General features: G+C 33.3%; 1 protein-coding gene across 1 annotated transcript in view; it reads left to right on the top strand.

Annotated features, from left to right (window-relative positions):
• LOC144975823 (neuroglian-like) overlaps positions 1 to 15,000 on the top strand; it is a 171,556-nt gene that overhangs the window by 134,883 nt on the left and 21,673 nt on the right. The window contains exons 15-24 of the mRNA XM_078920014.1: positions 287 to 377; positions 1,676 to 1,775; positions 2,441 to 2,613; positions 3,450 to 3,672; positions 4,315 to 4,468; positions 6,122 to 6,264; positions 6,985 to 7,073; positions 8,191 to 8,321; positions 9,125 to 9,353; positions 10,627 to 10,749. Coding sequence (XP_078776140.1) covers positions 287 to 377; positions 1,676 to 1,775; positions 2,441 to 2,613; positions 3,450 to 3,672; positions 4,315 to 4,468; positions 6,122 to 6,264; positions 6,985 to 7,073; positions 8,191 to 8,321; positions 9,125 to 9,353; positions 10,627 to 10,749 — 1,456 coding nt within the window. The remainder of the gene's footprint in view (positions 1 to 286; positions 378 to 1,675; positions 1,776 to 2,440; positions 2,614 to 3,449; positions 3,673 to 4,314; positions 4,469 to 6,121; positions 6,265 to 6,984; positions 7,074 to 8,190; positions 8,322 to 9,124; positions 9,354 to 10,626; positions 10,750 to 15,000) is intronic.

Here is a 15,000-nt window from a genome sequence, read left to right as displayed (position 1 = left end):
TAAGTGAAAATATGGCTGCCTCCCACTTGTAACCGAATGCTTTATTCTTTGGCATTATAATGTATTTATTTACAATAGATTAGGTCAAAATTTGGCAGCGCAGCATGTAAAAAAAAAAAAAGAGTGAGCATCTCACGTACAAATTATTCGCTATAAAATGAAGATAAGGTTGTATGATTTATCGTGTTGATGGAATTCATCAAATATTGATAAGCTTAAAAAATTATTGAAATATTTATTTATGTTGCGTTTTCAATGGATAATGATTTGTTTGCTTTGCAACCAGAAAGCAGCATTGCGTGACACAGGGACGTACATCTGTAAGGCGGAGAACAGGTTTGGGAAAGCGGAGGCAGCTGGTACACTTTCAGTTAGAGGTAAGTTGATGTTGGTCATGGCGATGATAATGACGAAGATGATTATTATGATGACTACGGTGATGATGGTGATGATTATAATGTTGGTTATTATGATGATGATGTTGATGTTGATGATAGTGATGACCCTGATGGTGTTGATGTTTTTGGTGTAATTGGTCAGACATAACCTTTTTCGTTTAATTTGCCAGAATTTTTTGTTTAAACAAAAATTCTTCTAAGTTAAATCATAAAACAGTTAAAAGAAATTCTTTTTGTTTTGGCACAACAACCTGCTTCATTAAAACCATGAAGTGAATTATAACATCACCATGCTCATGTTCTACCATCGAATTAACCAACAGTAAAATTCAATGGCTGGTGAGGTCCAAGCAGTGTAAACGCATTAGAGAATAAATATAGGCTCTATATCATAATTGTCTCTAATTGTAAACTGTAATCCCTACCTGTGGATTGCTTAGTCTTGTAAAACACTTCGAGCATCTTTAGTGGATATTTTAAAAGTCAAAATCATGTTTTGGCTTGTTACAAAGTCAAGCATCACTGATTATTGTCAGTAACTTGACAGGTGACGAAGCGATTGAAAAGTCTGACCCTGGCATTGTTTCCTTTAGTAAGGCTTTATACACATTACTCAAGTGAATGAATACTCGGTTATAGGTAGTGACTCATTATATAAAGACTGTAAGTATAATAATGGTTGTCCAATAGGCAACTTGTACTGAATGCAATGGAATTTGATTCCAAATGACTTGCTGGAGGAATAAATGAACAGAGTAAGTCATTATTATATCCGATATGTGAGGGGGTTACTTTGAAAACCTGCTAAGTTCCATCCAGATAAAAAATGAGTATAAGCAATTCATTGGACACCTTAGAATGACCAGAAAAAATTTGTAGTTTCAAAACACTTAGGGTATTGTTGTATGCGGCAAGCAAGACAAATATTTTCTCCAATAAGGTATTAAATAAATGAAAAAAAAAATTGCTGTTTTCTCTGAATGATGAAAACGTGATGAAAACGTGATAAAGATCTGAAAAAGTGTGTGTGAAACAGTACCAGACAAAGCAAAAGAAAAAAAAAAACTTCCTAAAAAATCATAAAATTTTTTCTTATATTTTTCAATCTTGCTTTGTCTGGCACTGTTTCATAACACTTTTTCAGTTCTTTATCGTACATCCCTAATTGCTCCCTAATTTATCTTTTTGATGAAAATGCAGTTAATGCAGGTTTTAAAAGTCACCTCCTCAAGACTGTATCTGTGAATTTTAATTATTTAATTTTGTTTTCCATTCAGACAAGACAGAGATTGTGACACCACCCGTGAGTGAGAGAGTCGACTTCAACAACCAGGGCTCCAAACTTTCACATGTGAGATGCAAAACGGTAAATAAAGAGTGGAAATTTAGAAAATATAGTAATTAAAATTAAAAAGGAAATAATAATTAAAAGAAAAAGAGAAAGATCAATGATGGTGAGCTCAATTGGAAAGGAAGATGCATCGAGGCTGATATCAGTCCTATGTGCAGTCAGGGTTTTTTTCCAGACTCTTCTCTTCACTCTTAAATCTGGTATTTCTAGTCCGTAGCTCAGTCTTACAGTTTCTCATCTTGTTACAAAAGTTAAGCAATGTTTAGCATGGTCAGAGGTAAGATGGTGGGTGATATTAATCATGGAAAATTCTGGTCATGACATTATGTCCTTGAGTAAGGCACTTAATACACATTACCCCACTCAACACAGGTATGAATAAGTACCTGGATATAAGCAGTGACGATATCGTGAGAGTGTATGTACAAAAAGGATGCCTATCAGGCGACTGGTACTGTATGAAATGGAAATTTGATTCCATATTGCCTGCTGGGACAATTAATTATAATATTGAGCATTTTAAATCCGTGAAAATATATAAATGTCCAAGTTTATATAATATATTTATTTATAGTCATATTATTTTGAATCAATTTCTGGGCATCTAATTCAATCTGAGGTCACATTGGCATGCAACAATGTATTGGCACAATTTCATATAAACTGATTAATTTTTTTTTCTGGCTACTAGAATACGATGGCTAAAGAATGGAGCACCTGTGTCAGACCCTGACAATCGCATTAAAATGGATGGCGGGGTGATCACCATCTCTGATACCAAGAGTACAGACACTGGATCTTACACATGTGTAGCTGAGAATAGGCTTGACCGTGATACTGCTACCGCTACTCTGGAAGTCAAAGGTACATTATAAATTAGCAATATATATACGAATGTCAGAATCTTTTTTTTTATTGCTTATGCGTGATATTTTCCTTAAAATTGTGTTATACCACCTCATTAAAGCATAGACTTTGTGCTACGCTACACTGGAGCTCAAAGGTACATTATGAATTAGCAATATATGTGCATGAAGCTCATATATATATTTTTTTAGTGCTTATACTTGATTTTTACTGTAAAATCTTGTTATTTCACCACAATTGAGTATGTGTAGTTGAGAATAGACTTGACTGTGATACTGCTACCCCTACTCTGTGTGACGCCCCCCCCCCCCCTCCACTCAGCATTATTTGGTAGTCTGTCAAATCTGACAGAAACTTCCTTGCACCGGACTTGCACATTTTCCAAGTGGTTGTAAGCAATTGTTAATGCCCATTTAAGGCTGCAGAAGCAAAAACTAGAGGTGCCTAAATGAGCCAATAAAATGGAGAGAAAGATAAAGGGAGTAAATGTGACTCGTATATAAGGGAACAATACAAAATAAACGAAGTTTCGGCCTTTGTTTCAAATGTTATTGTATTATTATATATTTCGTGTTTACTTGGGAAAGGCCAAAGGCCAAAACGTTGTTTGTTTTGTGTTGTTCCCTAAAATATGAGTCACATTTACTCCCTTTATCTTTCTCTCCATAAGGCTGTAGAAAGCTGGATAAACTACAACTGAATCAACCTAGCGATTCTGAGAGACTAAAATAATGGGTGTTTTTTTGGTTTTAAAAAAAATTCAAGTTGATTTCAGATATTATTGGTATCTTATGTGTTTGTTTTCATTGTCTGTATTTTCATCCACATTTTAGCTCCCCCTGATCCTCCCTATGACCTTATGATGTCGGAATGCCTGGACAGTGCAGTCGTGCTGACCTGGAAGTTTGATGAGAAGATGAGTAATTTTGCCATCATGATCAGCTACATTATTGAGACCAAGAACAACTATGAACCTGACAAGTGGACCAAGGCCTTCACTCCGGATTATCCCTCTAACACTGCCAGTTTATCTCTGTCCCCCTACGCTAAATATTGGTTCGTTTCGTTGTTTTTTGTTGTTGTTTTTTTTTCCAGATTTTTTTAATTGATAAAATTGTAATAGATTTCACACCTTTTTTGGGTTTTTGTTGTTGTTTTTTTTGGTTTTGTATTTGTGTTTGTGTGTTTGCGTGCGTTTGTGTGTGTGTGTATGTAAGTGTATATTATATATATATATATATATATATATATATATATATATATATATATATATATATATATATATATATATATATATATATATATATATATATATATATATATATATATATATATATAGCATATATTTAGCAGCCAATAACTGCTCATAAAAATTTGAGGGGGTGGGGGAGGGGATTAGTGTTATAAGTAAACTTTAAATGTTTTGCATAAATTTTCTTCCTCTGCAAACGACAAGAATCAAAACAAGTTAGAAAAGATAAAAGCACTCCAATTATTCTGTAAAGATTTAATCATAAAGTCAATGAAATTTGTTGTTATCTTTTCGTCTGTATTGTTTGATTTGGTGATGAAGGGCCTGTAGCTGTAAAACATTAATGTTTTGTCTATTTAATGATTGAGGACCTCATAGTTCATCACTTTGCTAGCCAATTTTCTTGCTCTAAACATTTGTATATTATTTATCAATATTGTTGACAGGTTCAGGATAAAAGCTGTCAACAAGATGGGGACTGGAGAACCAAGTAAGGAAGCGTCCAGCCATTGCGAGACTTTGATGGCTGCCCCAGACAAAAACCCAGCAAATGTGAGGACAGATGAAAAAGATACAGGATTCCTTGTCATCAAGTGGGAGGTATGTTAATATTAATAATAGTAAATAAATGCGGTTTCTCCCCCCCCCCCCCCCTCCCTCCTCCTACTCTCCTTTCTCATTGTGGTTTTATGTCGGGCTGAACTAAACTAATTTTATAGTCAAAATAATTGATCAGAATTACAAAATTTGTGTCAGGGTCAGTGCAAGAAAATTTCATTTATTCTTCTCAGTTAAGGAAAGACAAAATCCTGAGCTGTTTCAGAGCATAATACTTATAGAATATGCTCAATTCACTTTATAAGGAGCTTCAATCCAACAGCAACGCTGAACAAGACATGCAGCCTTTCTCATTCTAGTCTTATGTCGGCTTGAACTGAATGTTAGAAACTGGCTTTGTAGTCAAAATAATTGATCAGAATTGCAAAATTTGTGTCAAGTGCAGTACAAGAAAATTTCATTTATTTTTCCCAATGAAAGAAAGACAAAATCCTGAGCTTTTATAGAGCACAATATTTATTAAATATGCTTAATTCGCTTTATAAGGTCTCAATCCAACAACAACACTGAAAGAGATATGCAGCCTGAGAGGTGCTGTTTCATATCTTTAATAAAAAGACAAGATAGTTATGGGCCATGTATTCATTTTCCACCTGAATCTGGTGAGAAAATGTAAGTAAAGAGCCTTTTTCCAAGGACTCGACTTTCTGGAACTTTATGATCTACAGGGAACTTGTGACCTACAGAGTGTGAGGGTACAGAGTGTCATACCGATAGACTACAAATCATCACATAGCAAATTGTTTGAACCCAAGTTTAGGGATTTACTCTTGAAATGTAATTGTCAGCATTTGGTTCACCTGTCGTGATAGCTGATTTGTATGAGGGGTCACAAAAAGCTTTTATAAAACAAGTTACATGAACAATGGCATTGGGCTCTGTCAATTTTGTTTCCTGACCTCCTTTTTCACTCAGCAGTGCTGCCGTCCCAATCTAGAGTGTTGTGTCTGATAAATATCTGATTTTTTTTAGGGTTATCTTAACATTGCACTTTTCCTACCTTTATCTGTCTTGCTCCAAAAACAGAGCAATGTAGTTATAACACAAATAGTGCTGCTTTACTTATTGTTAAATATCTATAAATGCAAATTAAGGTCATGAGATAATATTTTTGGGCGTTATTTTTTCATTTTTTCCAGTTTCATAGATAGAAAGGAGTACTATTCGGCAATTTCGGGGACTAGGGACTATGTACAAGCATTCTTTTTGCTAGTATCAAGTTCTCATTCACAACTGAGTAAAAAGGGGTAATATTCGAACAGTGCCTTGCTTATAAATACATTATCCCTGAGACAGTTTTAAAATCTTTTTTATCCTTCTGGCCACTGACCATGCTCAACATCTCTTGACTTTGTTTCTGTTGGAAACCAATATTGTGATAAACAATCTTGCCTTTGCCGACTTAGTTACTGACAATAACTAACTGTAAGACTGTTGTAGCAAACAAAAACAAAACAAAAGGAAGACAATTTTAAAGTGGTCCTTCACGTTTTGCAAACCTTTATAAACAGTCTTTTTGAAATTAAACTTCAGATTTAGATAAAAATGTTATATTAAATATATTTATGTAAAATGTTTCATTTTTGATTGGAATATTAAGTATGACAGCTGCCTCTCTTCTTTGTCTGAAACTAGGCAATGGATTTGATTGATTTAAATGGCAAAAATTTTCAATATGAATTGGAGATTGAAGATACAGAGAGTCAGAACGTGATAAAGCACAACATAACTGACCATAAGATCAACGAATACAGGATGCCCGTCGAATCTGTCTACAGGTAAGAGTCCTTTTGTCTTTTGTTCTTTTAAAAATTTATGGTGCTTTTAACCAGTTAACTGCTGTGACTTGTAAAAACTTGTATTTAAAAATTTAGCTGGAAAACCGTCCTTCAAATATTGATTAATTTAAATGACCTTCATCTTGGCAAACACTCTCAAACTTGGGACTTCTTTGGTGTAAGATAGGTACTTGGTTGATAGCAGTGTTGCCTTTGGTAATAATCAAAATTTTGATAGTGCCTTGCTGGCATCATGTCTCGATTAACATATTAAGTGTTACTCATGGCTTTTGCCCCCTTATAAAGTATTTTGAGTACATTCTTAGTGGATATTGCTTTTTATATAAAAGAACAAGTTTTTGTTTTTTGTTTGGTTTCTTTTTTTTTTTTTAAAGAATTCCATTAGGTTCGATGCGCTTAACAATGGCTCACCATATGGACTCATAGCTCCATTTCATTATTACAACTTGCCAGTTAGTTCTTTTTTGTACCAACACTTAAACAATATCCGCCTTTCTTATCATTTTGTTACCCATTCAGTCACTTGTCATGCTCAACATCTTTTGACTTTTGTTAAACGGTGAGACACTATACATTTTGTTTTCCAATGCCACACAAATGTAGGTCATTATTGTAATCATCTTACAAATCTGAAAATTAAATAAACAAAAAACAAATCATCTACAGGCTTTATAAAATAAATTCTTACTCTATCCTCAGCCCTTACCTCATCAGTGTCAGGTCTCGTAACATTGTTGGACAGTCGATCTTTGCCCCTGAAAAAGTCAAGGGATACTCTGGGGAGGCAGGTAAGATTGCTTTCCTGAATCTAGATTTATAATCAGTCCTTCAGTTTCATGAGATCCATTCAGCTAGATTTATCCTGGTCCTTGTTGCTGGTTGAATCGGATGCTAGTCTTTCACAAAGTGCTTTTTACATATCTATAAGTGATCGAGTTGCTGGGCTTGTTACATCTCATGCAAAGTACCGAACAATAGACTTGTGCGGGTATGTGGTCTTGTGGTATGACACTCGCTTTCGGATTGGAAGGACCTGGCTTTGAGCCTTGTCACCGCATAGCCGAGTTCTTGGAGAAGGCACTTTATTCACATTCTCTCACCGTACTCAGGTGTGAAATGAGTATCTGGCCATTTGATAGCGTTGTCTCTGTCTGAAACAATTGTAATGTCACCTAACAGGCCCCATGTTACGTTCTACATGTTGTGTTGCTGTTGGCTAGGAACCCCTTGTAAAGCACGTTTAGTGAATATTGTGCTATATAAAAGCTCAAGTTTTTTTATCTGTAAAAAAAATTTTTTTTAAATCCAAAGGAAAGCAAGCTATCGTTACTGTCTACCAAACACTAGAGACATTGGGCTAAATGCAGGCTCATTGGGCCTTATGGCTCTGAAGGACCATTTTCGTGGGTATTGTAGTAGTAATGTGTTAATTGCTTCATGACCTAAAGGAATCAGATAATACCCTCAGAAAATTTATCTTCCACATTTTCTCCTTTTCTCTTTTAATTTGGCTGTAAGTTCATAGACCTTTTCATTTTAAATTGAAATGTTGAGAGGCATTTATGAATGATTCAACCCAATGCTGTAATCTGGGGTTACTATTCTCTATGTTGATGTTTGGAAAGATTTATTGCCGTTTGTCTTAATCTTAGATTCCCATGAATTGGCAATCGAAATAATATATTTAAAATGTCAATTTACAATTATGTGAAACTGGAGAGAATTGAGGATTAAAAACCGAAGATGGTTGTCATAAGAAAGGCCTTAAATAAAGATATGAAAATTTCTATGATTCTGTCTATTATTTTGTTTTTGAAAAGTGAAATTCCAATCTAGAGCCCTTTTATAAAGATGCAAGTTATTTTCACGCTGTTCTTTCCTGCCTACAACCCTTCCACCCCATAGCTCCCTTAGCTGTTGTTGATGGCTTTGAAGTGGACCCTGATATCAATGTCACAGCTACCATGGCAGGATTTAGGTGGAACCCTGTCAGCACCGAACCTGAGGTCATACGGGGAAAATTTCAGGGATACAAGGTGGGTAATTGGATAATTGAGTACTTTGACAGTAATAATTATTCTGGATTTCTGAAATACTAATAATGATAATGGATATGTCACTAATACAGCCTTGTGTGACTCTTAAGTCTATTGGTATGACATTCAGTTCTGTGAATAGTCCCTTGTTCAAATCAAATTTGAGTCTTTGGAAAAGGACTGTTACACACAGTTTCTCACTGCACCCAGGTATAAAATGAGAACCTGGCCGGTACTAGCGTTGTCTCTGTTGAAAAGTCAAATAATTGTAATCAGGCCCTATAGATGTCATGTTTTGTCTGATCCTTTTGTAAAGCACTTTGAGAACATTTTAGTGGATATTATCTTATAAACAAACGCCCAAGAACAAGTAATGCCTATTGACATAGAGTCAAATGAAACACAAACTCCACCATATTGATGGACTGTTAATATTTTTGTTTGTTTTACTCTCATGTCAGCTTTTTTTCCTAAATATATTCTTTTTATACAACAGCCCAGCTTTTGGTCTTATGTAATATTGAGACTATGAAAATCTTACAACATACTTTCACCATAAGGAAAGTACCATAAAGTGTTTGTTTAGATATTTAAATACCCTTATTGATATTATCAATACTCGTTATGTTTGTGGCTTTAGTTTTTATTTTAGTAAAAGGTCATTCAGATTTCATCTTTCGCAAAAAGGTGACAGGGTTTGATTTATTGTAAAGAATCATGGATCAAATACTAGTTTTAACAGTTTTTCTGGTTTGAGTATTGAAATTTAATTTCTAAAATATATCTGTAATCTCTCCATATAGATTCGGTACTGGAAGAAAGGAGCAAAAGACACATCTATGCACCACGAAATTATTCCTAGTACAGAGGAGGATTCACGCAAAAAACGCAGTGCAGACCAGGATGGGTATGTTCGTGGAAGGGTGGTGAATCTCCCATCTTTCTCAGAGATCATTGCTGATGTCGTGGTCATAAACACCAACTTTGAGTCAGAGGGAAGCAACCAGGTCAACATTGTCACACCAGAAGGAGGTAAGGAGGGGGCGGGAAGGAGGTTTAGATACAAATTTTTAATGAAATCGGAAAAGCAAATATTAAATTTATCCTTTGTGCCAAAACGAGAGGTAAATAAAAAGCAAAGACACACGGCTGACCATGCTCGGCTTTGTATCATGTATAATAATAATAATAATAAACATAATAATAATAATAATAATAATAATAATAATAATAATAATAATAATAATAATAATGATGATGATGGTAAAAGTAATAATGATGATTATGGTGGTGATAATGATAATGACAATTATTGATAATAACAACGGCAACAGCAACGACAACAATGATAATAATAATAATGATAATAATGATGAAATGATAATAATAATAATAATAATAATAATAATAATAATAATAATAATAATAATAATAATAATAATAATAATAATAATAATAATAATAATAATAATAATAATAATAATAGTAATATAATAATATAATAATATTAACAACAACAACAACAACAACAACAATAATTGTTATACACTAATCTATTTTTTAAAAAGTTGCTGTAAAAGCTTATTTATCTCAGAATCTTTAAGCTTTTTTAACTTAGAATTTTTAGAAATATTTATCATAGATATCAAAATATTTGCCATGAAAAAGATTTGTCAACAAAATGAGTTAGATTTCATATTGCATCTATCTTCAATGATTGATATGCTCCCAGGAAGGACATTTTCACATTTATCCTTCTCTTATCGGAGGTTCTTTAAGTCAAAAATATCAAATTAAGAAATTAAGGAGCAAGATAAAGAACTGAACAAGTGTGTAAGAAAAGTGCCAGACAAAGCAAGGAGGAAAAATACCAAAAAAAAAAAACCATCCCCAAAAAAAATCAGTTGACTTCGACTGGGGATCGAACCTCAGACCTTCTGATTACCAGCTGGCGATAATCAGAAGGTATGGGGTTCGATCCCCAGTCAAGGTCGACTGATTTTTTTGAGTGTTTCTTTTCTTGTATTTTTCTTTCTTCCTTTGTTTGGCACTTTTCTTACAAACTTGTTCAATTCTTTATCTTAGTCAAAAACATGATTTCCTTTCACTGAAAATGTTTCTTATGCTGAATAGGCTCCATGTCTATATCTTAAATATGTACTGATTACATCAGGATGTTAAGATATTATTTTGAATTTATAAAGCACTTAAAACATGGTGTTTAAAGTGGGTAAATCCATTATAAATGCAGTATTTTCTCTGCTTTCATTTCTTTTTTTAAAACAAGTATTTGTACTGATTGTAGTTCCAGGCGCTGTGAAGTCTTTAGAGGCGCTGTCCAGAGGGTTGACTCACATTATACTCGGTTGGGAGCCACCCAAACACCCCAATGGGATCATCAAGGCTTATGAGATCTCATACAGGAAGAGTAAGTGGCCCATGATTTTTCCTCTCTCTCTCTCTCTCGATTTCATTTTAAAAACAATTGTTGCCGTCATGTAAGGAATAAGAGGCAATTAGTATATTTCTAGAGAAAAAAAAATATGTAAAAACAAAAACTGGATATGTCTGGTGAGTTTTTATCTCTAGATTCATGAAATATGTCCCTGACGAGATACTTTTTTTTTTTTGGCCATAAAACTTTTACTTCAAATATCGATGGATTTAGATGGCCCTCAACTTGTAACAGAGACTCAATCCTGAGACTTCCACAATGTTTTACAAAATAGTGGTCATCTTAATCAATTCTTGTTTGAATTATAAGTTTTCTGTGCAAAATGAAAAAAAAAAAAAAAGTAATTTGTTTGCGTATGACAGAAAAAGAAAAAAATTTATAGGAAACACCAAGCCAAATGTCTGATATTGCCTTTTTATTTGCTTGTTTAGTTTTTTGCTGGACACATATTTTCTTCTAAGTTGTTGTATACTCAGTATTGTGTATTTATATGGTGTTTATTTTTAATAGATCAACGTTTTTTTGTTTGTTTTTTTTTTTTCATTTGGACAAGTAGACTATCCCTAGAAGCTTTCTTTTCACTTTCTGTCACTTAAAAAAAAAAATATATAAAAAAGAATATTCCAAACCAAGTTTTGTTCAGCATACAATATCAACTGTTTTGTGTGTTACAACTTTTAATCTTAAAAATGAAATGATCTGTAAATAATCTCGTAAGACGTGGTGTCCAAGTAACGTTGTCAAAACTTTTTTAATACAGGATAGCTGACTTGTCCTTAAACCCACCATTTATGTATCGCTAAATTTGCCATTGTTTTGTTTGTCCCTTTAATTTAGTTCTACAAATCTGGAATTCTTTTTTTTTAAAGGGCAGTATATAAACATTTTGTGGACAATTATTTTTTAATACAGACATACATTATGAACAAGGCCCATACAACAATCAGGGTTTAAGACCAATTACATGACTAACAACGTTAATCCTGCTTTTAAAACTATTTGGATCAAAATAAATAGATGAAGGAAGCACCCCTTTTTTTTAAAATGGATTTCTTGCACATTTCGCGTAGAGGTAGATAAGTATTTCAAAATAAATTTTCCAGAAATGTAGAGGACTTGTTTGTATCCTTTTTTTGTTTTTATCAGCTATTGACAATAGTCGTCGTGACAGCTCACTTGGTAGAGCACTTGCCTCTCCGGCAATTGGATGAGCATTGATTCTGGGTGCAGTCAAAAATGACCCCTCTCTCCACCCAGCATTGATTAGATCACTTATTTTTTTAGTGGGGAGAGTAGACATGCAAGATGACTTCACCACATTGTGCCACTCCTCTCAGTCCCAGGCCTTTTCAAGAAAAAGCATACGCTTCTTAAAAAGGCCTGTAAATGGCAAGGGTGATGGCGAAGTTTGTGGATATGTACTAAATAAATATGGGGATTTGATTTGAAGCTTTAGTTTGTGATCAGTGAAGACAATCGAGCAAAAAAATATTGCTTCATCGAATTCTACTGTAATTTCAGGATTTAATCTTCTGTTTAATCTAAAGGCACAATAAAGTCTGAAAGAGTGGAGAAAGAAGAAAAAAAGACCCAAAACAATTGAGAACAAAAACTAAAATAAAAAATATTTTCATAACAAGAGCTTGTTTTTTAGTTTGTATCAAAAAGAGGTATCATGTTTTTATTTGTTAAATTAGAATTTTATATTTCATTATGCTTCGTTGAAAAAATCAAATTAAGAAATTAAGGAGCAGTGTAAGATAAAGACTGAACAAGTGTGTATGAAAGGTGCCAAACAAAGCAAGAAAGAAAAAACCATCCCAAAACATCAGTCGACCTCGATTTGTTCAGTTCTTTATCTTCGTTGAAAAAATATTTCTGTGTTTATATTTTAAAATCATGCACTTGATGGACATTTTTTATGACTAGAAAAAAAAAGTTATTAATCATTTTCAGTTTTTTTTCAGTTCTTTATCTTCGTTGAAAAAATATTTCTGTGTTTTATTTAAATCAGCCTTGATGAATTTTATGACTAGAAAAAAAGTTTTATCTTTTCATTTCTGACTTGTGCATTATATCTTGTTTTTTTTTCATGCTTTTTTATTTTTTTATTTTCACAGTGTATGGTAAGATTTCACTTTAGAATTTTGTTTTTATTTCATTTTAAAGCAGTCACTGTCATAAAATGAGCAATGTGTATCATTTGTATAAAAAAAATTAAATGAAATAATATATTTCATAGATAACGTTAAGTCAGTGCCATTTGATATTTGCAAATATTTTTTTTTAAAAGAAGAAAAAAAAAAAGGACATAAAGCAGAAAAAAGCCAAAAAAGAAAATCAAAGTTGATGCTTTAATTCTATTGATGATTTCATCATACTTTTTTTTTGTTTGACAGGACTGTTTTTTTCTTTCACATTCAGATTTTTAGATTTGTATCTAATCAACCAGTTGACTCTCATTCATTTATATGTATCTAAATTCATCTTTTAACCCCCTTTAATCAGTGCTGATGGTTTCCCTCGGGTCCACGGAAATCCGTGATTTTGGAGTCAAAAGAGGAATTTCCTCCTTTTAAAAAATGTACATTTCCCCCAATGAAATGTACTGAGAGTGAGAGACTTGATGTGTGCTGGAACAAACAAGTGCACTTTCCCACTCTCCACTAATTAGCTAGAGTATCAATGATAATTTATTATCTCATTTGCTCTAAAAGTGGGGATTAAGGCAGTAAAAATGGGGCTTAAAGGGGCAATCGTTCAAAATTTTCCCCCTTTTTCATTTTTGTCACAATCAGCACTGTTTAATGTTATTTTTATATTATTGCGCTTTGTATCATAAAAAAAAATTTACCTTTTCCCCATCATTATATTTTATTTCATTACTTATTTATTGTTATGCTTGTTTTTTGTTGTTTATTTTCACAGTGTTTGGTAAGAATTTTCGTTATATTTTTTCCCTCTTTTCTGCTGTATTTACAGCTTTTTAAGTTAACTACTATCACTTCTTTAGCTAACAAATTACTTACAGCTATGCTCGTGAATATGACAATCTCATGGATATGGCTTTCTCTAATTTTTAAGAACTTTGGGTTCAATGTTGCATTCTAGTGTTTGCACATGATTCTTCCAAAATGGATGTGTGTTTTGTGTATGTGTGTTTGTGCATGTGTGTCTGTGTGTGAGAGATAGATAGATAGATCGAGAGAGAGAGTGAGAGAGAGAGAGAGAGAGAGAGAGAGAGAGAGAGAGAGAGAGAGAGAGAGAGAGAGAGAGAGAAAGAGAGAGTGTGTGTGTGTGTGTGAGTGTCATTCGTCTTCACGGTCTGAATCCCTACACAGTAGCTATGGGATGTGTGAGTCTTGACACTTGTTCAAAATGTTTATTTACACGGTTTGATAAATCTGAAATACATTTCCTTTCTTCCCCTTTCTTTTTCAGTGAAATAAAATGCTAATAAAGAATTTCTATGTTGAATTTCATAAATATACCTGTCTCTGTTGCATCATTCTCAAAACAGGATTTCATTAAAAATGTATAGACAAATAAGCAAAGCAAAATGGAATGTATTAGCTTTAAAAAGGGGGAAAATGTAACAATGAATTATAGGTGAAACTATTGGCCAATCAACTAAAATAGTATGAAACATTCATGTATGTAGTAGTAGATTTGTAGATGCTAGATTGTGTCTTTTCAGACTTTACAAAATGTAAAACTGTTTTATATTGCTTTTGTTGTTGGCTGGGTCATCCAATGGTTCAGTTGGCAGAGCACTTGCCCCACAAAAATTTTTTTTTTAAATTGGAGAAGATATCAATTCCGCGTGCAATTTTCTCTGAACCATCTGTCTTCTCAGCATTGATTGGATAGCTGGGTTAGTTAGATCAGGCAAAAAGTATTTTATGATAGATTAGCTTCTTATCCAAAGAATAGAAGGGAATTAGCATTTTCACTTAACGCTTAATAAACTTAATCAACTTTGGGCCCATGATTCCCTTTGCTTTGAGTGGCTGCCTTTTGTTGTTGACTGAATAAGCGTTTTGCGTCCAAAATGTTTCTTGTTGCATATTTTGTTCCACATAAGCGGTTAAATTCATCATTTTTGTAAACGAACAAAAAAAAAAAAAAAATGAACTCCAAAAAATACAACTGCAACATCAGATGTTGTTAAAAAATGAAAATTGAGCTTTTGTTAAGTGCAATTGCCCTAAAATTTGCTCAAAG

This window comes from Berghia stephanieae, chromosome 6 (assembly GCF_034508935.2).
Source record: "Berghia stephanieae isolate SIO BIC M18660-M18661 chromosome 6, UCSD_Bste_1.3, whole genome shotgun sequence".
NCBI classification, from domain to species: Eukaryota; Metazoa; Mollusca; class Gastropoda; order Nudibranchia; family Aeolidiidae; genus Berghia; species Berghia stephanieae.
Note: the sequence above shows the minus strand (reverse complement) of the source record. Positions and strands in the feature narration are given on the sequence as shown.